The sequence below is a fragment of the Nothobranchius furzeri genome, chromosome 16 (genome assembly GCF_043380555.1).
Source record: "Nothobranchius furzeri strain GRZ-AD chromosome 16, NfurGRZ-RIMD1, whole genome shotgun sequence".
NCBI lineage: Eukaryota > Metazoa > Chordata > Actinopteri > Cyprinodontiformes > Nothobranchiidae > Nothobranchius > Nothobranchius furzeri.
In genome coordinates, this window is record NC_091756.1 from 53,891,046 (window position 1) to 53,916,340 (window position 25,295).

At 44.7% G+C, this 25,295-nt stretch overlaps 1 protein-coding gene across 27 annotated transcripts in view; it reads left to right on the plus strand.

The window, feature by feature from the left end:
* Positions 1-3,428: 3,428 nt before the first annotated feature.
* The window catches only part of mapta (microtubule-associated protein tau a), a 30,859-nt gene continuing 8,992 nt past the window's right edge, over positions 3,429-25,295 (plus strand). For 3 of the 27 annotated variants that reach the window (XM_015962178.3, XM_070545828.1, XM_070545825.1), the window contains exons 1-12: positions 3,429-3,567; positions 12,331-12,496; positions 16,326-16,406; positions 16,766-16,849; positions 17,778-17,801; positions 19,583-19,611; positions 19,757-19,897; positions 20,149-20,203; positions 20,303-20,341; positions 20,551-20,795; positions 22,502-22,594; positions 23,928-24,020. In XM_015962178.3, the coding sequence (XP_015817664.1) occupies positions 12,349-12,496; positions 16,326-16,406; positions 16,766-16,849; positions 17,778-17,801; positions 19,583-19,611; positions 19,757-19,897; positions 20,149-20,203; positions 20,303-20,341; positions 20,551-20,795; positions 22,502-22,594; positions 23,928-24,020 (1,032 nt within the window). In that variant the 5' untranslated portion in view covers positions 3,429-3,567; positions 12,331-12,348. Of the gene's footprint in view, positions 3,568-12,207; positions 12,231-12,330; positions 12,497-16,325; positions 16,407-16,765; positions 16,850-17,777; positions 17,802-19,582; positions 19,612-19,756; positions 19,898-20,148; positions 20,204-20,302; positions 20,342-20,550; positions 20,796-22,501; positions 22,595-23,927; positions 24,021-25,295 lie in introns of those variants that run through there. The other 24 variants (XM_054749504.2, XM_070545837.1, XM_070545823.1 and 21 more) reach the window with 23 other exon arrangements.

Genomic DNA, 25,295 nt, shown 5'->3' on the forward strand with positions numbered 1-25,295 from the left:
AGCAGAGGAAGAAACAGTCCTGAGACGTGGAGCTCGGGTCTGAATACCCGAGCTCTCGGGCCGAACGTTTTATTCTGCCTCTATGTTAGAACTGTAATGTGACGCTTATGCTCAGAGACCAACACATCCAGCATCTGGAACCACAGGAGTGTAAACACAAACTTCATGTTGAATTTTGTTTATATTATAATGTGTAAGTTAGAACAGGAGCAGCTGATTAGTACCAGGCTGGAAAAAAATGTCATCAAAGCAATGAAACCATCTTTTTTTTACTATTTGTAATATTATTGTTTTGTTTCACGGTTCCTTTAAGCATCATTTATCTGTTAATCAACACCACTTCCTATTTCTAAAGGTATCAAATGAACAAAAACAGTATTTAACAGAAAAAAGATTTGTCTATCATTGAAATGATGAACAGCGCCTCTCAGAGTATGGACTCTAAAGCGCTTTACACTACAGTGTATCATTCACCCATTCACACACTGCCCTGGGGCACACTGACAGAGGCGAGGCTGCCGAGCACAGGTGCCACCGGTCCCTCTGACCACCACCAGCAGGCAAGGGGGGTTAAGTGTCTTGCCCAAAGACACAACAGCAGAATTCTCTGTCAGGAGCCGGGATCGAACCTGCAACCTTCCGATTACTGGGCAACCCGCTCAACCTGTTGAGCTACTGCTGCCCTGCTGCTGATTTACGACCTTTGATTGGATCTTTTTTTTTTCAAAGATGGTATTAAAACACCAAGCTACATTTGTCATTTGTTTTTAACCATTTTCTTCCAAAAAAAAAAAAAACAATAAGAAGCCTAGAAAGCTTAATAATTGTCATTAGTAAAATTAGAAAACCAAAATTCTAATTTTCAGAGATATTTAAAATATAAATGGAAGATTGGCTCAGTGGCTTCAAGACTTCAGTATTTCATTGTTTTAAATGACTCTTTAACATATTTTGAATGTGAGTGATTTGAAGTTAGCATTCATCCACTTTTAACCCTTTGATGCATAATGGTCACTACAGTGGACAGGTACTGGAAATTGTTATTTCTTTATTTTTGCTATTAAGCATAGCTGTTGAAGACTTTATTGCATGTGAGCCCCTCCATTTGGACTTCAGTAAGTCAAGCCAACATATTTCATGTTCAGAATGCACGTTGTCCACTGAGATGGACATGTAATAAAGTATTTGTAAATTACCAAAATGTTACAAAAAATATTTGTTGAAATTTTTTTCATTCACACCTAAAGATGAATGAAAAAAATTGTTTAAAAAATCATGGTTGAAGATTTAATAATTCATGCATCAAAGGGTTAAGACGTTTGTGTCCTTAGACTGCAGCTCTTATGGATGATCCCAGACTGGTTCTTCAACAAAACCTTTGTAAATGCTCAGACCCGTTCCAGCTGACTGCAGATAACAAAGCTTATTCCAGCAGTCTGCTCGGACCACGAGTGGATTTAAAGTAGGCCTGTGATCTCACCAGGCTCACAGTAAACCCTCACCAGGATAAAACCGCATAATCTGAGACAGTGAGAGGCAGCTGCTGCTGCAGGCATATGTCCAGAACACGGGAGGAGGAGGAAGAGGAGGAACCGGGACCAACACATCTGACCGTCTGTAATTCCACTGCTGTTTCCCACAGCTGAACAGTTTCTCCACTTGGTGTTAAAGTTGTGGGAAGCTGTGAGCAAACAGAGAGGCGCTTTGATCAATGTTCCACGACTCCACCTTCCTGTGAGCTGCAGCTTCAGGCTCAGCTGGTCCTGTCACACAGGCCTTCGGCGTTGATGCTGGAAACCAAAAGCATTTATGTAGAATTAAACAGATCAGAAATGTGTGAGACATAGACAGTATACACAGATACCTAGTCACGCTGATGATCTTCCTGACAAATTAACTAATCATCAAAGGAAAAATTAGAAGTCTCATAAGTCCTTGCTTCTCTTTTAAGACAAGGGTTCGTAGCTTCCAGCAGCTCCACCAGCAGAGATGTAGCTTTAGCTGTGCTGACTTCCAGAACGCTTCCCCTAACGGCCTGGGGTCTTTCTGCATGGAGTTTGCATGTTCTCCCTGTGCATGCGTGGGTTCTCTCCGGGTACTCCGGCTTCCTCCCACAGTCCAAAAACATGACTGTTAGGTTGATTGGTCTGTCCAAATTGTCCTTAGGTGTGAGTGTGTGTGTGCATGATTGTTTGTCCTGTCTCTGTGTTGCCCTGCGATGGACTGGCACTCTGTCCAGGGTGTACCCCACCTGATTGCCCATTGACCGCTGGAGGTAAGCACCAGCCCCCCCCCCCCACCCCCCCCCACCCCCACCCCCCCGCGACCCTGCAATGGACAAGCGGGTTCAGAAAATGGATGGATGGATGTTTAGTTCATTTCAGTTTCTATAGAACAAAGTGGATGTTTCTGTTGACCTGCTTGACCCTTCTGCCACCAACGGGGGCGCGAGTGTCCATCTTCTTGTTTTTTTTTGTGGTATTTTCTGATCTAATGATTCATCAAACATGCTGACATGATGGAGGATGTGATCACAGGAGAAAGTTAGGTGGCGAAGAAAAAAACTGACTTTTGTTAATGAACAACATGATCCTTTATATTTACTTTCAAGTCTCTGATAGATTAGAATTTTTAAAACACATTCCCAGCTTCTTATATATGTATATATATATATATATATATATATATATATATATATATATATATATATATATATATACATTTATATATATATATGTACATATATATGTATATATATATTCTTAGATATGTACATATATATATATATATAAATAAAACATAGTCATAAAATCATAATGATCTCAAAACAGAAATAGATTAACATCAGAAACAATTAAGTCATAAAATAATAAAATTTCACAAACAGATGAAATATTACAAATTTGAGTTAAAAAAAGATTTATGTGAAAGCAGCTCTGTAGTGACCAACCCTCAACCTGCTCCTTTTCTATGTAAATGATCCCTTCCTGAGGATTCAAGACTACTTTAGGGGCTATTATGTCTTTGACTGCTCCTACAGGAACTAAAGATGCAGGAGAAACACGAAATATTAGACTAGTGTGCAAAACGTTATTCATTTCAGTAAATCTACTTGAAAGGTGAGACAGATATTTCAGCCTTTATTATTTCTTACAGCTGATGAAAACCCCACATTCAGAATCTCAGACTATCAGAATATTATGAAAAAGTTTAATATTCTAGACTCAAAGTGTCACACTCTAATCAGCTAATGAACCCAGAACACCTGCAAAGGGTTCCCGAGCCTTTAGATGGTCTCTCAGTCTAAAAAGGATTACTGACATAAGTGGACGTTTACATGCTCTAATTTTTCCACTTCAGCCTTTACATGCTGCCAGACTTTAGTGCATTGTGGTACTTCTAACTCAATGTTTTTCTGTCTCAGCTGATGTCTTTGCTGCTCTTTGTTGTCCTGACAGCAGATGGCCGCCTGGAGCTGACTGGCCTCCGCTCCACCGCGCCCCCTCCGGCCGGCCGCCGCAATGCCCGGTGAGCTGCTGAAGAGACGACACCGCTGTCTGCGCTCAGGTAAGAAAACCCAGACGAATTACCCTCATTAACCGAACCCATCCCAGCCGGATCACCCAGAAGCCTCAGTAGAACGGTGTGGGTTCGGGTCCAGACGCCGCGTCATCTTCCTCCATCGGAATCTCCGTCCTGGTATTAGTCTGAGGTGGGAGAGGTTCGGGCCTCGCTGAGAAACATGCAGCTCATTAATGGAAGGCGTTTCTCTATCAGCCCAGATCCTCCTGAAGCCGCGCAGTCCCCAGAACCACACCTTCATCTCCATCATCATCCTCATCATCATCATCTTCTTCTTCTTCCTCCTCATCTTCTTCTTCTTCATCTTCTTCTTCATCATCCTGCAGCCTCGGAGGAGCAAGATGCAGGAAAAACAGGTCGGATCCTCCTGATCCGCGCTGGTTCTGGTTCTCATCCTGATGAGCATATACTGGTTCCGGTCGCGCCTCCCGGATCCAATCCTTGTGCGCTCCGACACTAATCCGACAAAATACTTATAATATCATTAGTTCTCAGGAGGACAATAACGTCATATTTACCCACTGTGTGTGTGTGTGTGTGTGTGTGTGTGTGTGTGTGTGTGTGTGTGTGTGTGTGTGTGTGTGTGTGTGTGTGTGTTATTCTGGATTTTTCGCTGCCTTATATTAAAAGACGCGTGTTGAGCTCTGCGCTGGTTTTTAGGTTTGACGTTATCTGGAGCGGACCTGCCGGGATGGCGCAGCGCCAGTGCGCACACGCCGAGCCCGTTTCTTATTTGGTCAGCATGGGGAGAGCGCCAGGATGCTTATCTGTCACGGGCTCCACGCTAATCCAACCCAGGTCAGTGGACTCGAACCGAGCCACGGCTGTCCAGCAGAGCCTTTAAACGTTGTGTTTGAGTCACGTGACCCACGATTGGAACGGATCAGACGCCTCTCTCCACCTGCTCTGAGGTGCACTGGCTCTGTAGGCGCTGGGACCCGAACCGAACCGGTGATCCAGACTCATCTTGACTTGTTCACGTTCCCAGAAACTCCTGCAGGCTTTTGGGTGGAGAGTTGTTTCTGAGCGCCCGGCCCAGGAGGTATGGGACTCCTCCCAACTCGGCTAGGAGACGGTTCTGATGAAGGAAGAGGGTACATTTAAAGAGACAGGGTTGGTTTCTGAAATATGATCCAGAACCATCAACCTAACTGGGTTTTCATGGTGTTCTGGTTTGTTTGTGTGTCTGCAGCAGAGGTTGGTGTGAAGCTTCAGTCAATAAAAGGACGAAAATCTCTTCCAGATGCAGAAAACAAACATCACATATTATTATCAACTATCTCCACAGGAAGCCTTGATGTGTTCATCCTTAGTTTCATTCATCCACATGATGACTTTTTATTGGTTGTTTAATTTCAAAATAAAGAAAGTAAAATACACAAAACAACTTCATCAAGAAGGATTTTTCATGGATGTACGATCAAAGAGTCTGAGTACCCGGCCCGGAGGGTTACCAGGGTCCCACCCTGGAGCCAGGCCTGGGGTTGGGGCCCGTGAGCGAGCGCCTGGTGACCGGGCTTTCGCCCATGGGGCCCGGCTGGGCCCAGCCCAAACCGGATACATGGGCTCATCCAACTGTGGACCCACCACCCGCAGGAGGAACATGAAGGGTCTGGTGCAATGTGGATCGGGTGGCAGACCGAGGCGGGAGCCTTGGTGGCCCGATCCCCGGACAACGAAACTGGTTTTTGGGGCATGGAACGTCACCTCGCTGGCGGGGAAGGAGCAGGCGCTTGTGGCAGAGGTTGAGCGGTACCGGCTAGATATAGTCGGACTCACCTCGACACATAGCATTGGCTCTGGAACCCAAGTCCTTGAGAGGGGTTGGACACTCTCCTTTGCTGGAGTTGCTCCGGGTGAGAGGCGGAGGGCTGGGGTTGGCTTTTTGTTAGCCCCAAGACTCTCTGCCTGTGTGTTGGGGTTTACCCCGGGGGACGAGAGGGTAGCTTCCCTGCGCCTTCGGGTCGGGGAACGGGTCCTGACTGTTGTTTGTGCTTATGGGCCAAATATCAGTTCAGAGTACCCACCCTTTTTGGAGTCCCTGGGACGAGTGCTAGATAGTGCTCCATCAGGAGACTCCATTGTTCTGCTGGGGGACTTCAATGCTCACGTGGGCAATGACAGCATGACCTGGAGGGGTGTGATTGGGAGGAATGGCCTGCCTGATCTGAACGCGAGTGGTGTTTCGTTATTGAATTTCTGTGCAAGCCGCAGTTTGGCCATAACGAACACCATGTTTGAACATGAGGATGTCCATCGGTTCACGTGGTACCAGGGCAGCCTAGGTCGCAGGTCGATGGTAGACTTTGTTGTCGTATCATCTGACCTGCGGCCGTATGTTTTGGACACCCGAGTGAAGAGAGGAGCGGAGCTGTCAACTGATCACCACCTGGTGGTGAGTTGGATCAGATGGCAGGGGAAGATGCCACGTAGACCTGGCAGACCCAAACGCATAGTGAGGGTCTGCTGGGAAATTCTGGCAGAAGAACCTGTCAGGAAGGTCTTCAACTCCCACCTCCAGCAGAGCTTTGACCGCGTCCCGAGAGCAGTGGGGGACATTGACTCCGAGTGGGCCTTGTTCCACTCTGCGATTGTTGAGGCGGCTGTTGCTAGCTGTGGTCGCAAGGTGGCCGGTGCCAGTCGTGGTGGCAACCCCCTGGTGGAAGGAGCCAGAGCCGGGAGACCTGGGGATGGACTGTCCGATCTCGGGGGCAGAAGTTGCTGAGGTAGTCAAACAACTACACAGCGGCGGAGCCCCAGGAGCAGATGACATTCGTCCTGGGTATCTCAAGGCTATGGATGTTGTAGGGCTGTCGTGGTTGACACGTCTCTGCAACATTGCGTGGTCATCGGGGCAGTTCCTGTGGAGTGGCAGACCGGGGTGGTGGTCCCTATCTTTAAGAAGGGAGACCTGAGGGTGTGTTCCAACTATAGGGGGATCACACTCCTCAGCCTCCCTGGAAAGGTCTACTCCAAGGTACTGGAGAGGATGGTCCGATCGATAGTTGAATCTCAGATAGAGGAGGAGCAATGTGGTTTTCGTCCTGGCCGTGGAACTGTGGACCAGCTCTATACCCTTGCAAGGGTGATGGAGGGGGCATGGGAGTTTGCCCAACCAATCCACATGTGCTTTGTGGATTTGGAGAAGGCTTATGACCGTGTCCCCAGGGGCACCCTGTGGGGAACGCTCCAGGAGTATGGGGTGGGTGGCTTTCTGTTAAGGGCCGTTCAGTCCCTTTACCAGAGGAGCGTGAGTTTGGTCCGCATAGCCGGTAGTAAGTCGGGCCTGTTCCCAGTGAGGGTTGGACTCCACCAGGGCTGCCTTTTGTCGCCGGTTCTGTTCATAACCTTTATGGACAGAATTTCTAGACGCAGCCGTGGTGTGGAGTGTGTCAAGTTTGGTGGCAGGAGAATCTCGTCTCTGCTTTTTGCAGATGATGTGGTCCTCCTAGCTTCATCCAGCTCTGACCTTCAGCTCTTGCTGGGTAGGTTCACGGCCGAGTGTGAAGCAGCTGGGATGAGGATCAGCACCTCCAAATCTGAAACCATGGTTCTCGACCGGAAAAGGGTGGCTTGTCAACTCCGGGTCGGGAGAGAGGTCCTACCTCAAGTGGAGGAGTTTAAGTATCTCGGGGTCTTGTTCACGAGTGAGGGTAGGAGGGATCGGGAGATCGGCAGGCGGATTGGTTCAGAATCTGCAGTGATGCGGACGCTGAGCCGATCTGTCGTAGTGAAGAGGGAGCTGAGCCAGAGAGCCAGGGTCTCGATTTACCGGTCGATCTACGTCCCAATCCTCACCTATGGTCATGAGCTTTGGGTAATGACCGAAAGAACGAGATCGCGGATACAAGCAGCTGAAATGAGTTTCCTCCGTCGGGTGGCCGGGCTCAGCCTTAGAGATAGGGTGAGGAGCTCGGACATTCGGGAGGGACTCGGAGTAGAACCGCTGCTCCTCCGGATCGAAAGGAGCCAGTTGAGGTGGTTTGGGCATCTGGTCAGGATGCCTCCTGGACGCCTCCCCAGGGAGGTGTTTCGGGCATGTCCTGCCGGCAGGAGGCCCCCGGGTCGACCCAGGACACGTTGGAGAGGTTACATCTCCAATCTGGTCCGGGAACGCCTTGGGGTCCTGCCGGAGGAGCTGGTGGAGGTGACCGGGGAGAGGACGGTCTGGAGCTCCCTAGTTGGGATGCTGCCCCCGCGATTTGGACCCGGATAAGCGGAGGAAGACAATGACAACGACGACGACTTCATCAAGATACATGTCAACATCACATTAATGAAGCACAACTTTAGATCTGAAGCTAAATGGCAGATTGAGTTTTCAGGTTTCATTATATAATTATAATCATTAATGTTGTTCAGGATTCTTTAAACTCATCATTAAAATGTTTCTGCTCACAGAAAGGTTTGATTCATCACAAAACCGCTGCTACTTCATACATAATATTCAGGTTTTTACGTTTTTGCATTTGAATGATCTGGTTTTGTTTCAGCTAATGTTCTGTTAATAACTCTAGAGTTTTAATGTTTGTTTCTGCAGACCTATATCCCCACTGTGGGATTTATTAAGTCTATATGTCATTTTAGCACACCACGATTTATTGATCCGTGTTGTTTTCTGTTTCCTGGTTACATAAATGCAGATTTAGAAAACAATATTAAAACATTTACATGGTTAGGTTTTAGAAATTTGACAAGAACATGCATAAAAGTCTGTTTTTCTAACATTTGACTTATTAAAAAACATTTTTGCATGATTCAGAGAAACAAAAAATCTGGGAAGGGAAAAATGTAAGACAGTAATTTTGAAAAAAGCTATGTTACAGATAAATGCTATTCAAACTCATTTGAATATTTAGTTTTATGCAACCTTTTTATAACTGGAAGATGTTCCTTTAAATTAAACTGTCATCTTCCTGAATTTATATTTTAGACTTAACTGGGTCTTTAACTGCAGCACCCTTGAATCCACACAGAGGCAGAACCCAAACGGACCTGTTCCAGAACTCAAAGCTAATGCACGTTGCTCAGATTTCCTGGTTTAAACATTTCTCTAAGCTAAAAGACTAAATATTATAGGTTTTTCTACTCAGGCTCCTGTATTTGAGTTTATTAATGCGTCCAAACAGACTATGGTCATCAGAACCTGCTCAGACATGGTTCACTGACTGTGTCGTCTGGGTAAAGACAAGAAGAAATGCCACAGCAGGTTTCAAACCTCCCATCATCTGCTCAGTTAATTAGCAGCATGCTGATTGGAGATTTGGCTCGTTGCACATCCAACATTCAGCAGCTTTGCTCCATGAGAGCAGATTCCTCTGGAAGGTTGGAAAACATCCGTGTTGTTAACTCGGCCGCAGAAGGAAACATTTACTGTTTCAGATTGTTTTAGAGCAATCTGAGGTGTGAGGGTGCGGTTAGCATCATCTAACCCACTGCTCCAGAGTACAGCAGCATGTTCCTCCTCCAGCATGAAAGGTCTCCATCCCAGAGCTGGAAGGCGGAGTCGGTGGATGCTGGAGGCTGAGTGAGCTCACAGTGAGCAGAGGAAAGTAGGTCAGAGACACGGAGCAATCAAGCATGAGAGCAGAGCAGCATCTCTCAGCTGAGCTCCGAGCAGCAGAAGAGGCATCATCACAAAACCTGCTTGGTTTTTGGGTCGGAGCCGCTCCGGTTCTGAGGAAACGACACCAGTTACCCATAATTTACTTTGTTTTAGACTTTTTCATAAGAAACCTGATAAGAAATAACAGATTCTGGCTCCGTTTAAGGTTTCATTGCTGCTGCTCAATGGTTTCTGCTTTTGTAAACATGCAGAAAGTTTATTTCATAGTTAATCATAATTTTAATAGAAAGCTTGTTCCTCCCAAACTGAAAAATGTAATTTAAAATAAAGCAATTCAGTTAGGTTGTAAAATTACCTTTAAAATGCTGGAAATCAAATGTAGTTAATACATTAAATAACAATCTTTTTTCAACAACAGACCAGTTTGACTCTCACCCCAGCTCTCTGTTCTGGTGCAGAAACGTGACTCTCATCAGATCATTTCAGTCAACTAGAAAAAGTGTCAAAGTTCATCAGCACGTCTTCAGGTTTGTTTTGATTGTGATTGTATTTTGAACTTTGACCTGTTGTGGTGAACTGATAGTAGCAACACAGTTTAACACGTCTACAGCTAAGAGATCTTGCAGGATCCTGCTCCTCCTATCAGGATCTGCCTTGTTTGCTCTCCAGCGGTCTGAGCTACCGGATCCCGACCGGACGGCCTCTCTGGGATTGTCTCACTTGGCAAACATACAGCTGTCTTCTTGTTGTTTGGATTCTGTCATGTGTGAAGCTACAATGAGAGTTGTGTCCAGGAGCTGAGTGAGAGAACACATTCATTGTAGAAGACACTCAACTATTTATATTCTGATGGCGTCCTCCTCTTTTGTTAAGAATGAAAGTCTGTTTCTTTAAAAGAAAAGTTCTTTTTTTTCACATTTTGGTCCATCAGCAACTCACTTCAGATCTGTCACCAAACAGTACAAAATATTTAAAACTCTTTACTTTCTTTTGAAGTCAGAATGTCATTTTTATTACACACCAGAAAAATCTATTTAATAATCTGTAAGAAACTCCATTAAAAGGAAAGTTTGCCTCCTGTGATGAGAGAGAAAACTCAAGGTTTTATAAAGGTAAAGGAGAAAATGTAAAGAGTAACTTTCATCCTATCAACAGAAAAGTGAGCTTGTGTTTGTTTGGGCTCCAACGCCGTCTGCATGAATGCTGGAGCACACACAGATACACACTGAGTGAAGGTCACATAGCTGAGTCCAGTCCACCTTTATGGGTGGTTTCATAGATTTGCAGTTCCCATGGCAACACTTTTAGTGACAGTTAAATCAGTTCAAGCAACGACATTCTGTTAAAGGTAACAGGAACTGCACTGTCCTTTTACATTACTAACCCACGGAACATTCTGCACTGAAGTGTTTTTTAAAGAGCAAGTCACCCCTACCAGAGTCTTACTCTACTCCCACTTCCTGTTTGAAAAATGCAACAAATGTCGTTGCCTGGCAGACCGAGAGGGTAAAGCCGCTAACAAATACACACACACACACACACACACACACACACACACACACACACACACACACACACACACACACACACACACTGGCTCACAATGACAATGTGACATCATAATGTACCAGATAACTTCATAGTGTACCTCTTAGCCAATAGGGATGGAAGATTTAAATTCAAATGCAGTGCAGAGTTTTTACCTGATGATGGCGCAACACTGACAGTTTTAGGAAGAATATTTAAATTTTAACTAAGATGCACTAAATTGCCAAATTAGTGATTACACATGTCTACAGCACAATTAGACACTTGTTTATATGGTTTATCAGCAAAAAAAAAAGTTGACTCCTGGGACTGTTTTTCTTTATTATTCACCCACTTGTTCCTTGATCATTTTAGATGTACTGATCATTGGTCCCCACTCCTGGCTGGATTATTTGCAACACCCCCCCCCCCACACACACACACACACACACACACACACATACACACAGTTGTATTTTTTAATCTCCTCATGTGGATGTAGTTTTAAATCCCAGTCACACACCTAGTTGTAGTTTGTTATCTCCAATCACACATCTGGCTGTAGTTTATAATTGCCCAACTTAGTTCTAAGTCATAAACCAAAACTTGTTAGATTCTATTATCATCACATCTGGTTGTAGTTTAGAGCCCCCCCCCCCCCACACACACACACACACACACCTGGTTGTGGTTTGTAATCAGAATATGTTTGTAGTTTAGAATTACACACACACACACACACACACACACACACACACACACACACACACACACACACACACCTGGTTGTAGTTTAGAGCCCCCCCACACCTGGTTGTAGTTTGTAATCAGAATATGTTTGTAGTTTAGAATTCCTCACACACACACACACACACACACACACACACACACACACACCTGGTTCAAGTTCTGTCTTCAGCACCTTACGTTTGCGTTATGTACCATTATTTACTCCACCCTCCTGTAACCTCGGCGCTGTGCTTGGTCAGTGTGTCGTGTGTTTATGTAGCTTCAGACTTTGAGCAGTAAGGTCCCTCAGAGAGATCATCAGACCAACATGTTGATGAGTCAAAGTGGGTCTGTAAGGGAAAGTGAAGCTGCCAAATCACCATGACAACCGAACGAGCCATTTGGATGTTGAGACTGATTATAGCTTAAGCTCCTTCACAGCAGGGTGTCTGAGGGCAAAGAAAAATATGATTTGATCTGAAATATGCCGCTGTAACTGGAGGTTTGGATTTAATCTGACATGTAATCCTCTTTTTCATGAGATTTGGCACAGTTCCGGTTTAGTCTGGGTTTGTCTCTGGGGTCAGGGTGAAAAATGTGCTTGGTAACGAATGTCTGTGCTGGTTGAAGTTTTGCTGTGAAGTCAGAGAGGTTGTTCAGGAAGAAGGACGACATGCACACGAGCTGAAGGACTATTTTTATCAGTGACGCTGTAACACGAAGCACCAAGTCCACCTCAGGGTGTATAAATATCAGTGACAGTGTCTGTTTACATTTTGAGGTGATGGACTGGGTTTTACATGCCGGAAGGCAAAGTGTCCAACAAGTACGTCATCGTTACCTTTAATCCCTCGTTTTCCTTGTCAGCTGTGGTTCAAGTGCAGTTTATGACTTGGACTGATCTGGGTTCATTTGATCTTTTGCAGCCTGACCTCTGACTGGCCATGGAGTACATGAACAACGCCTCGAACAGCTACAGCTGTGGAGACGCGGTTAGCGCCTCCTTAGCTAACATGACCATAAACGAGCAGCATCACCAGGAGAACGGCGTCCAGATGGGACACCGAGGCGCCGGAGATGCCAAGATGAAAGGTCAGACAGGAAATACACACAGAAAAAAAAATACTAAATAAAAATATATTAGGTCTTAAAATCAGAGTAAAACATATTTTGAGTGAGTAGCAGGGAATTTATTACAGTTGAGACTGAACGATTCAGTAGTGCATTTAACATCTAAACCAGCTAAAGCTGTGGGAAGGCAGAAGGTTCTCCAAGTGCTCTTACATGACAGCAGCTCTCAACAGAGGGAGTTTACTGGACTCGTTTCTTTATATAGAAATATAAAGAGTACAGCATTTCTCAGAGGGGTTATTGTGCTTCAGCTGATAACTTCAGCTTCCTGAGAGACACATGAAAACAAAGAGTGGTGACGTTAATTTATGATGACAGCAGACGCTCCTGAGTCCTGGTTCCATCCAGATTACAGGAGCAGGTCTACGCAGAGGCATGGGATGGACTAGACATCATATTTGGATCTTATATCAAAAGAAAAACGTGCATTTGGTGGAAATTATTTGACATTTTTATTGTTTCTGATATTATCCAACCACTTAGTCTAGAATCTTCTAGACCATTATTGGTGACTTTGCTTTGCACATTGGTCTAGGCGTGATCCACTGGAACCTCTGCAGCCAGTATTGTGGCTGTGACATATTTAGGATGGCTAGCCGGGATGGCAACCTGTGGCAACAGTGTAAAAAAAAAAGGAAACTTTTAGTGGACCACCAAACATTTTTCATCATTTTTAAAAAATAAAATCCACATTATTTTTAGATTTCCATTGATTTGTAACTAGATCTTTGTTATTTTAACTATCTACCTGTGAAGTCATGCCTGATGGAGTGGAAGTGGTCTTTGGATGGTTTGGATCTCGATAATAAAGTCTCAGCTGAGGTGCTAATGCTTCCGTGTGTGAAGGACTGAGCTTGATTAGAGCAGAAACACACACACAGCTATTTACATACAAACTAACGATGGGATATTATTTAATGTTTCAATAGAATAATAAATCATTTAATCTTTTCTTCTCCAGCTGTATCCTATACATGGAGTCATCACTGATGTTGTGCATCTGCCCGAATCGTCTTTATGGCTTTAATGACTGGTTTTCCTACAGGGGCTGATTAGAGATTTTTAACAGTTGCTGGTAGAAAAATAAAATCTAAATAGTTTAACTCTTAATTGCTGACAGCTACTGTTGTTTATAATAATTATTTATATAGTTACAGCTGTAGCTAATCCTTTCATGGGTGTGCAGTGCTATCCTACTTTATCGCCTCCAGGTTAGAGATTAGAGCTGGTGTTTTCCTGTTAGAGCTTTAATCCCTGAACGCAGCCTGAATATTTGACATTTTTAAACAGAGTTTAGTGAGGGTCGGTGTTCGGGGTGGGAGCAAGGGGGCCAGGCCCCTGACGCTTAACCCTGACTGTTAGTTCTCATCTCTCTAACGGCTGAATGCAGCTGCAGTGTGGTCTGTAATCCCAGTGTCTGGGTCAGACCTCCTAGAACCAGTCCGGTCTTTGTCCTCTCTGTTACTGTCGCGCTCTGTTCACCCCAACAACCAGACCCTCAGAGCTTCAGCTGTTTATTATCTGCAAAGAAAAATGTTTCTTTATCAAACCAGTCAATATAAAGCTGTGTAATCAGAGTACCTTTGGTACCATTACAGTAAGGGACACAGTATGTGAAGCATTCTGAAATAATCTCAAATAGATCTAATATTATACGATTTTATGTGTCATAAATAAGCTTGAAATAAAACAGAAGGCCCCAAAAGTTGCAGTTTGGCATCATATCACTGTTTTTCTTTCATGGATGAGTTTGACTCACGACAGTAGGAGCAGTACCACCGACTGTCCACTAGTGGCCGCATGACAGAGTAGCAAGCCGGTTTATGATGAACTTTCTGTTTATCACTAGTTAGGGTTGGCGTTAGAACAAAGAGCCTGTTAGAGCATGTCTTCATTCATTCTGAAACCCGTTTCTGTGTCAGAGTTATTCAGAATTATTTTCTTACATGTTGTATATTTCTTTGTGCACAGTCTCGATTCAGAGACAGATCCCAAGATGGATGAGCTAACGGCCAGTTTGAGCCGAGACCAAAGACCAAATGACTTTAGAATCACAGGTTTCCACGTGCGTGGATAAAATGTTCTCTTTAGACCTCCTGATTTTACTGAATAACATTTCCATAACTGGGTCCATCAATTATCATCTGACCCCTTGCTCTTACATCACCTGCTCACGTGGGTGCACCAAGGTGGACGTCAGCAGTGAGTTAAGGGAGCGTTGAACAAAGGGCAAAGTGAAATATGTGAAACTTGAAACGCGAAAATAAAACATGAAATATAATAATAACGTTAATCTTATGATGTAAAAAGTGTTTGCTGCAAATTTGCAAACACTTGGAGGGCTGCCAGTCGTTTGGATAGATAGCTGCTGTCCATCACCATCTCCTGTCTCCATCAGACGTTTACAATAAAAGGACACGTTGGGTTTACCCATATCTGCAGCAAGCTGTTACCATTTAACCGTGAAACCGTTTTGGTCTGGTTTACGGGAGTTGTGATGCATGTAAATAGTTCCTTTGAAGTCCATCATGGAAAAATAGGCGCGCAAAGGGTCAAAGGGTAAAATTCCACATCGTACTTATCTACCTAGTCACTAGATTACATTGTTTTCTAGTTTCTTGCTTGAGTTCCTGCAGAAATGTCTTGTTTGTTTTCCCTTTATCCCCCAACAATGGAACGGCTGTTTAGTACGTAGCTTAGCTTTTCCCAGTCTGCAGCCCTCGCTAGTGCGGCCGTTCTCCCCGTTCCCACTTCCCTTCATCACATGCAGGAGCAGGAGGCAGTCCACAGGTGCAGGTGCGTCTGCAGAGGTAAACAGCAGTGAAACGCCGAGTGAGTATCTCATTAAAGAGGTGGTTGTGTGTAGAGGCTGTAGTAGTGGTGTAGCTGTTCCTATGGTTACAGGAAATGTAAAATCTCTAGTGGTCGTCCATTTGTTAGCTGAAGTTAGCATCTCTTAACTTTTCAAATAGAAGTTAGTTTAACTAACTAACTAAAATATGATGGCAACGGATCTCACCACCACAGGAAAAGACGTGTTATGGGACCCTGAGATTTTATTCAATAAAACCACAACTTGTTCTTTATCCTGAGTTTCCCACTTTTTCCACTGGAATTATTTTTGTTTCCTTGTAGTTTTTAATATTTCATACTCATTATTTTGTCTTACAATTTTTAAGCATACATTACGATTCTGAATATCTCGTCGCTCACAATCTCATATGCACCAGTCCCACACCAGTCCCACACCAGTAGTACTGTACTCAAACCAGCCACAGTTTCAATTCAGGCCTCCTCAGATCATCTAGTCCTGTAGTTTTTATTTACAGTCTCAATCTTTTCTTGTTCAGTAATATTTTATTCTGTTATGAAGAGAATGTATCCAGTAATAAATTTACTTTTGCTGAGATAAACATGCGCATTCACACCGGAGCAGCGACTCTGCTCGGTCATCTGGTTTCACTCTTGAACTTGCAGAAAGGATTTTAATAGTTTTTATTCAGGTCTTTACATCCAACAAAAATAACAATGCTTTGTTTACAGAATCGTTTCTGAGACGGCGTCTGCTGAGATTATAAACCTTACCAATAAACGTTCACATCTTTAATCTAGTTAGATTAAAACAGTCTTTAGCTCATGTAAACGGTTGTTTTATTCTAAATGTGAACGTGACACGCTGCTGTTATTTCTAACTATTGTAATTTTCTGTTTCACAGCTTCTGGTTGAAGTCTGAATGAGATGCAGCGTTGTTCCTGTTTTCTTTGGTTAAGATGTACCTTTTATTCACAGAAGACGACGGCGCTCTGAGTGAGAATGGGTTGAAACCTGGTTCTGAACCAGAGAGCAGCCATGATGGCGAGGAGCAGCCTGGTACGGCCTCCTGCAGTCCTCGTGCCCTGATGCTTTACCGCTTCAGTTTGCATGCTTCAGTCCGAGTGTAACCCAAGTCCTTCTGCTTCTGTTTCTTCACAATCACTTCTCTTTATTTGCAGATAAAATCAGAGAAAAGCTGCTCGTAATGCTTTTTACTGAACATTTCCTCCTGTGTTATTTTAATGCCTCCAACTAACTTTAGCATTTTGTTTTCCTGAGTTAAACCTGCTCTGCCGTGTTTTCAGCATTAGCCACACGGGCTCCTGGCACGCTGTGCTCCTGTCAAAAACAAAAACTAAGTGCTGGTTGATGACTGATCAGATCAAACTTTATACTGAAGTTTGTTCATCCTGCAGCAGAAACTCCAGAGACACTCGGAGCTGAAGTGTCTGAGCTCTCAGAGAAAGAGGGCGCCTTGAGCGAAGACAAGGGGCAAGTTGGTATGCCTCCGTTTGCTACGCCTCCTCCTGCTTGTGCTGCATTTGCTCCTCACAGCTTTATTTGTGCAATCATGCGAAATCCATGAAAACACACGTTAGATTTTATTTGTCCCACTCTGCTTGCTATCCTTCATATTTTAGCCTGTTGGCAGCCATAGCAGCTCACTGTGGTGACGTAACAAGGGTTTTTAGGTAAACTTATTTTTAAAATGCATCTTTTAAAAGGAGGTATTTATTCTGAAACATCTTTGTTAGCCTCCGCTGTTCAGTCGGCCACCCTTTATGCCGTGTGCTCTAGATTGTCTGGACATGTTTTAAGTGCAGCCCTGATCTTGATGAGTCGAAGTGAAGTGCAGTCGTCGTTCACCTCTGAGTGATCAGGTGGAGAGTGGGAACAATGGTCACACCAGGAAGTTAGATAACCGTGGTCCGTGTCTGTGTTCTGATTTTCGTTTTTTTCAGCAGCAGAAATAAAAACCCAGCTTGGTTTTTGTCCGTCTGTTCCGAGGTTTTGTGTTTTCTCTTTGGCTAACACGTTTTCACGATGCTGCTTCATACGCAGCTGCAACGTGATCATAACCAGACTAAAATAGAAACACGATCGTTTTTAACTGCAGAGATGTTTACTGCTCATTTTAGAACCCCAGAAAAGACCAAACCACCGGCAGATGTGATGTGTTACACAGATGCACGGCTGAAGAACCAGATCTTCACATCTTCACCCTCATTTGCATATTTGTCTTTTTCCTTTTGAATGACCCGTTCACCTGACAGGTGTGGGCTCTTTGCTTTAACTCAAGACAAGCTGCTGCTGCATGGACTGATTTTTATTTTTTTGCCATGAGTGAATCCGTTAGTCAGTCATGAAAGACAAAGACTAATTAAGGCTCTTGTGTGTTTTTCCATCTGTCTCTCCATGTTCAATAAGCAGCAGGAGGAGCTTCTTCAACAGGTGGGCTGCTAGACATCTTATTGGTCTCATGGTTTTTAGATGGATGCATTCAGAACTCCAGGTGGACAGTGTTATGAATCAGAGATGCAAACAAAAGTACTCAAACGTCAAAATAAAAGATGGTAAATGGCCTGTATTTGATATAGCGCCTTCTAGAGTCCTAGAACCCCCCAAGGCGCTTTACAACACAACCAGTCATTCACCCATTCACACACACATTCATACTCTGATGGTGATGAGCTACAATGTAGCCACAGCTGCCCTGGGGCGCACTGACAGAGGCGAGGCTGCCGAGCACTGGCGCCACCGGTCCCTCCGACCACCACCAGCAGGCAACGTGGGTTAAGTGTCTTGCCCACGGACACAACGACAGCGACAGACTGAGCGGGACTCAAACCAGCAACCTTCCGATTACGGGGTGAGCACTTAACTCCTGTGCCACCGTCGCCCAAGATCAGTTCCTCTCACGGGTTTGGACAAAACGATGGATGGAAACTAAACGATCTCTTATTTTCTAAAACTGCCAGATACAAAAAACATTTAAAAACGTCTCTAGTGTTCACATCCATCACTACTTATTACACTTGACACTGGAGCGTGTCCGTTTTATGAGCATGTTCAGTATTTTAAAAACGTTTTTGTAAAACCTTTAATATTTTTGATATTTATGAATGTTGTGATCACATTAAGAAGATTGTTTTATATAAAATGCTCACAAATGATCCCTGGAGTGCTGCAGCACTCATCAGCCACTAATCAGCTCATTCTTCTAAATCATTTTATTCATTCTAGTGTTCTCATTTTCTTTGTCGTTTGGTTTCTGTTTCAACGCGAGAGGGAACTCGCGCTGTAATTTCTCATTAATCTGCTTTTTAAATTAAATCAGTGCATCCTGGTAATGGAGTCCTCGGTGCCTCTGCTCCTGCTGTGAATGGAGCCAATGGGAAGGCCATTGACCTCACGGGAGCTTCCGGTTGTCTGGATCCAGAAGTTTGGGGGGGGGGGGGGGGGACTCTGGGAAGAGGCTGACTGATTCCCAGTGGGTCTCTGCAGACCACAGCTGCAGGTCTGAGATCAGTCAGGACACAGAGGACAGTGGGGGGCCCTGAGTGGACCGGACCAGCGGACTCTCTGAGGGCGATAAGCCTCGATGCAACTGAGTGTTTGGAGCAAATCAGCAGTCTACCGAGGATATCTTTAGTCCGCAGCAGTGCTGTGGATGATCTGACGTCCATTGGAGACAGAAGCTTGTTGGTCAGCAAGGGGCTGGAGGTCTTCTCTGGTCAAATTAAGGATGTTCTGACTGCTGATGGGGCAGATTTAAAGTCCTACAGTGACTCTAGAAGCAACAGAGACACACAACAGGCTCCTCAGGAGCAAAGCCCGTCCCAGCCCCCAAAGCTCTGAAGCCAGAAAGTCTCTGGTGCCGGTCTCGGTTGTCAAAGGTCTGTTTGCTGTTCACCAGAACCTCTGCAGTTAAACTCCTCCCACTTGGGTTTACAACGCAGCTTCAGCTTTCAGTTACGCAGCACTCTTTCTCCAAAGCATTCCTAAAGATGCTGAGCTGGGGAGCTGGTTGACCCCCACCTCCCTCCTCCCCACCTGAGCTTCTGGTTATGCAGCCTGAAACATGAGCCCACATGCACACATGCATCACGTTTGTTGCGCGCTGCTTCAGGCGCCGTGGAGGGATCCACACTCAGAGTCAGCTCTGTGCGTTTCAAACTAACTGTTAAACACGAGTCGCCGTCTAACTGCTGCTCTTCTCTTTTCTTCTGCAGCTCAAGCAAAGACAAACTCTGGAGATAAGGTATAAAGCCTCTCAGCAGTCTTTTGTAGAAACATAAACTATCATCAGTCATTGTTTCCGTTTTAATTTAAAGTCATTCTTTAGTTTTACGTTTGATGTCATCGTAGTTTTGCTTTTTCATGAATGTTTCCTCTTCATGACAAAGACTCAGTCAGCCACCAAATCAGCCCGCTCCCCCAATCCACCGCCTCTTATCACCAGGAGCAACAAAGCTCCCGCTTCCTCCCGGAACGGCCACAGCTCCATCCCCATAAAAACCAGCAGCCCGGCGCCGAGGCGGCCCGGAGTAAGTACCGGTCCGACCATCCTAGAGCTCAGACCCCATTTGGACTGAGACGCTTGGCTCTCACTGATCCGTCCTGCCTGGGACATCACTTTAAATCTATCCAAAGTTTTACATTTTCACATTAACATTTTCGTCTCCATTCTTTCACGTCTGTTTGTGGTTTCCTAAATTCATAACGTTTGTTTTATTTGAGTTTTTACAAAGCCACAGTTGAAAGTTTCTGCTGAGAACTGAAGTTCTGTGATTTCCAGGGTGCCGCAAAGCCTGCAGGAGCCAAGACCTCTGGCACATCAGCAGCTCAGCCAGGTAACTACCTGAGAGGGAGTTTTTTTCTAATAGGGTTTCATTTGATTTAGAGGCGAAGCTGAACTCTATCTTATGACACGTTGTACCTTTGTGACACAGCTAGTGCCGGGAAACCCCCCACTCCAAAAACTGGACAAGGTAAAAGAAAGAACAAACTCAATTTGAGCCGACTTTCTGCCTTGCATGGTCTGAAGACCATAGTTTGATCTGCAGGCTCAAACATGGTCAGCTCCTAGTCACTAAAGCTGGTAGCTAGCTTCTGTTGTTCTAGTTTAAACGATCTCTCCCCGTAGCTCTGTGATGGAGCGTGTTCAGATCCTAACCTGGAATCTGTTTGATTGCTGAAGATGCCAGGAGTGGACACAGCAGCCCCGGCATGCCCAAGTCTCCCGCCAGCCAAGCGCTTTCTGCAGCCGAGGCCAACAAGGTCAAAAAGATCGCAGTGGTACGATCCAACCCCAAATCTCCAGGCTCGCTGAAGAGCCGTTCTCCGGCTCCTCTGGCCGCTGCGGTGCCGATACCGGACCTGAAGAACGTCAAGTCCAAGATTGGCTCTACGGACAACATCAAACACCAGCCTGGCGGAGGAAAGGTAAGCTGAGTCCACCGCACAAGCAGCCAGCAGAAGATCTTAACCACCTTAGCAGGGGTGTGTCCAGGGAGTGGCCTGGGGTAGCACATGCCACCCTTGGAATCTGATTGGCCACCCCAGGTGCCAACACACTAATTTACCTTTACCTTGTCCACAAAAGGCTTGGGGGTAAAACAAGAAAAGCATAACCATTGGTGCCACCCATGCACAAAGTTGTGCCTCACCTGGGCCACCCCATTTCAAAAGATCTGGACACGCCGCTGCACCTTAGTTTGTTTTACAGCAGACAGAGCCTGTGCATGGATCATGGGAAGCTGCACATCTAAAAGTTTATTATGTTCTCAGCGGAAACTCGCAGTTTAGTAGGAAGACTGCGGAGAATAGATACAACCAGCTCTGGAAGAACCAGCTCTCTAATGTGAAGTTGGGTTCTGAAGTGAGTTTAGGGGTGACTGATGAACATCCTCAGTCTGTAGAAACTGACTGGGTTAAGCATACAAACAGCTAATTACAGAGGTCAATCTTCTCACCGCTCCACTAGGACCAGCTCTGGTCTCACACCGGATCAAACCTAGGTTCACTGCATAAAGAAGTTAGTTTCAGCATCTGAGTCATGGCCAATCCATCCAGGGTGTTCACTTTGAACATGTTCCAGGTCTGAAAGAAGACATCTCTGCAGCCCCGGAACCAAGACCTCCTCTGTTCTGGTATGCAGGGCTGGTTCTTATGTTCAAACGAGTTGTAAAGGTTTCCACGACTGGTCCAGAATAGAGCTCCACTTATGTTGAGAGAGACCCCGTTCTACTTGTTCTGAAGAACCAGACATCTGTTAATTTCTAGGTGCAGTACCTTCTCAGTGGCCTAATGGTAGAGTATACACCCTGGGACTGGGATGTCGGGGTTCAAATCCGGGTCAGGTCATACCAAAGGCTATAAAAATGGAACCCAAAGCCTCCCTGCTTGACACTCAGCTCTAAAGGCTTGGATCGGAGGTTAAACCACCAAATAGTTCCAGAGCACAGCCACCGCTGCAGCTCACTGCTCCCCTCTGTGGGGATGGGTCAGATGCAGAGATGTGTGAGTGTGTACTTGTATTTATAGGTTTATGTGGACAAATTTTAACTTTTAACCTGTAGTATGTGGGCATTTTCACATTGTGGGGACATTTGTCTGGTCCACACGAGGACAGAATACCCTAAAATGTGGTTTTAGAGATGTGGTGTGAATTAACTTTTGTTTAGGTAAGGGTTAGGAATAGAACAGCATTGGTTACGGTTAGGACTGGGGTATGGGTTAGACATAATAGTCACAAAAATGAATGGAAGTCAATGAAGGGTCCACACAAGCATAGAAATACAAGTATTTGTGTGTAGTGTGTGTGTGTGTGTGTGCGTGCGTGCGTGTGTGTGTGTGTGTGCGTGCGTGCGTGTGTGTGTGTGTGTGTGTGTGCGTGTGTGTGTGTGTGTGTGTGTGTGTGTGTGTGTGTGTGTGTGTGTGTGTGTGTGTGTGTGTGTGTGTGTGTGTGTGTGTGTGTGTGTGTGTGTGGCTTTATAGATTCATAACAGGACCAGTGATCATTTATTCTCCCTGAACCTGCATCCTGGTGAACACCTCTGCTACGAGTTAGTCTAGTCTTCTGTTTCAGGGCTCGGATGTCAGACTGCTTCCCACTCCACATCTAAAAACTGTCATTTTTATTTTTCCAGGTACAAATCCTTGATCAGAAGTTGGACGTTAGTAATGTCCAGGCTAAGCTTGGCTCCAAAGACAATCTCAAACATGTTCCTGGTGGAGGAAATGTGAGTAACTGAAGGACAAACTCATCATCAGACTCTTGAGTTTCTCTGCAGTTATGAAAATCTAAAGCAAGTTTCTGTGATTAAAACCAAACAGCTCCTTAAAAATGATTTGCTTTAGAAAAGATCAGATGTGGTGATAGAAGTGTCTTCTAGCACTAAAACCGAAAGCGTTATTTCAAGAGTAAAATGTGATCTGTAATATTTATATACATGCCTGGACTTTGGCAGCAAGTACTCTTGGGACTACGGACATTTGATGTGGGTCAGTTTGAATTTTACCTTTTACTTTCACACTTTCATTCAGCTAAACACGCTAAATCATTAGCCCTGCTTTAGAGAACAGTACACCTCAGCTCAGGTACCTTTTGGAGAACCTTTTATGGAAATCCTTTCCCTTTGGGAGGAGAAAGTTCAGGTAATGCTGAACCCTTCGGACTGTTTGGTGATTCGTCCAGACAGCTCAGCTGTACTCAGCCCAGACAGCCTTCAGAGGACACAGCAGTCTACAAAAGGTTTACATGATAAATGACCCACACTTGTGTAGCACCTCTCAGAGTAAGGACTCCAGAGCACAGTGTTTATTTCATCCATTCACACACTGGTGGTGATGAGCTACGATGTAGCCACAGCTGCCCTGGGGCGCACTGACAGAGGCGAGGCTGCCGAGCACAGGCGCCACCGGTCCCTCCGACCACCACCAGCAGGCAAGGTAGGTTAAGTGTCTTGCCCAAGGACACAGCAGCAGAACTCTCTGTCCGGAGCCGGGATCGAACCTGCAACCTTCCGATTACCGGACAACCCGCTCAACCTGTTGAGCTACTGCTGCCCACAGCGGAATGATGTCATCGCTACACCAAAAATTGGCTGATACAATATTGCAGACGTCATTTTGCACACATGAATGTGTTGGGTTATAGAAAAATGAAAAAGATGGGTGTAGGTTGCAGATGTCCATGTTTCTTTTAGATGCTGTGCTACAAGCTAACACAGTGTAGCCACGCGACTCTAACAGCTTGGAAACACTGAAGCAGCGGGCGAAATCACGCAGCTGCAGTGACCAAATCCAAAATGTTGCCAAACGATCGTTGCAGGATTTTTGTGGGAACAGGCTTCTCCTCAACCAAACGCACCACCCCTCCCTCTACCGATGCAGGTAGTTATCGTCCATTCATCATCATCGAGGTGAACTGCTTAATGTGTCGTGATATCGTTTGGTACCAAAGCAGTTCTTCAGGGTAAAACAGAGAACGTGTAAATTACAGATGGCAGCTTTTGAGCTTTGGACTGACTGTTTTCTATATCTATCCTCATTTGTTGTTCTGGGATTTTTCAGGTTCAAATCCTGGATAAGAAGCTGGACTTATCCAGTGTCCAGTCTCGCTGTGGCTCTAAAGACAACTTAAAGCACAAGCCAGGTGGAGGCAAGGTGAGAAATCAGCTCCTCTCTGTTGGGTTTAGAGCCAAGGGTTCCGATCCAGCGTGTTTTAGTTGTTTCCCTGCTTAAACACCTGATTTTAATCAGCAGGTAATTACCATGCTGAACAGGCGATTCAACCATTGAATCCAGTGTGTTGGAGCAGGGACACAACTAAAACATGTAGGATTGTGACCCTCAAAGACCCCCTGGTTTAGAGACTCGTACCAAAGAACCAATGTTTCATTCATTAGGAGCTTCACATTACTTGTAATAAAGTAATTATTGGTAATCAAAATAATGCAAATGTGTATGTATGTGAATGAATCTTTAAAAGAAGTAATAAAATAAAATAGAAGAAGAAACACAAGAAGTGAATCAGTGTTGTTAGTAATCAAACCTATATGCGAATGTACCACAGAAGGAATTAGTGATTAGTATTATAAAAGTTTAATTATAAAATGAACTTTAATTAGTTACAAAATATGTAAAAATGTTGTAGAAATAATAAAATCTCTAGGAACTGACAAATAAAAGAAAATTGAATTTGCATTTAACATAACAGTTAGTGGATTTACAATGATCCCTCGTTTATCGCGGTAGATGCGTTCCAGACCTGGCCGCCATAGGTGAAAGTCCGCGAAGTAGGGACACCATATTTACAGTATTTATTTAACAGGTACTTATTCAGTATTCAGGCTTTTAAAACCCTCCCTTTACATAGAAAAATTTTTTACTTTGTTTTTTTTTATAGTTTTATTACAAAAAGTGCATTTTATGATGAAATTGATGAAAAAAAGAGGAATTTCTTGATATTTCACATAGAAAAATACCGCAAATCAGTGAAAAATACCGCGAATCGGCGAATTTCCCTTGAATAAGGCTTCAAAGAAAAAATCCGCGAAGTCATGAATCCGCGATAAACGAACCGCGAAGTAGCGAGGGATCACTGTACTCACTTTTAACTGTTATGAACTTAGTCATAGAATATAGAAACTCACAGCAGATCCAAGTCTGTACGTTATGTTTAGACATGAATTCCATCCACACACACACACTCAACAGAACTTGCGTGACTTGAAACAGAGAACAGAGGGAGAGGAGGCAACAATCATCCTCCCTTAAACACTGCTGGAAATACAGCTAGAGACAGAGATGTCGTTGGAGGCGGCTTGCCGGTAGGTGATGGAGTACCATTTGGATTTTTAGGCGTCAGAGTTACTTTTGGATGGTTCCCCAAAAGGCGTAGAGTGAGTCCCTTAAGGTGGACAACCGTGTGGAGAAGTG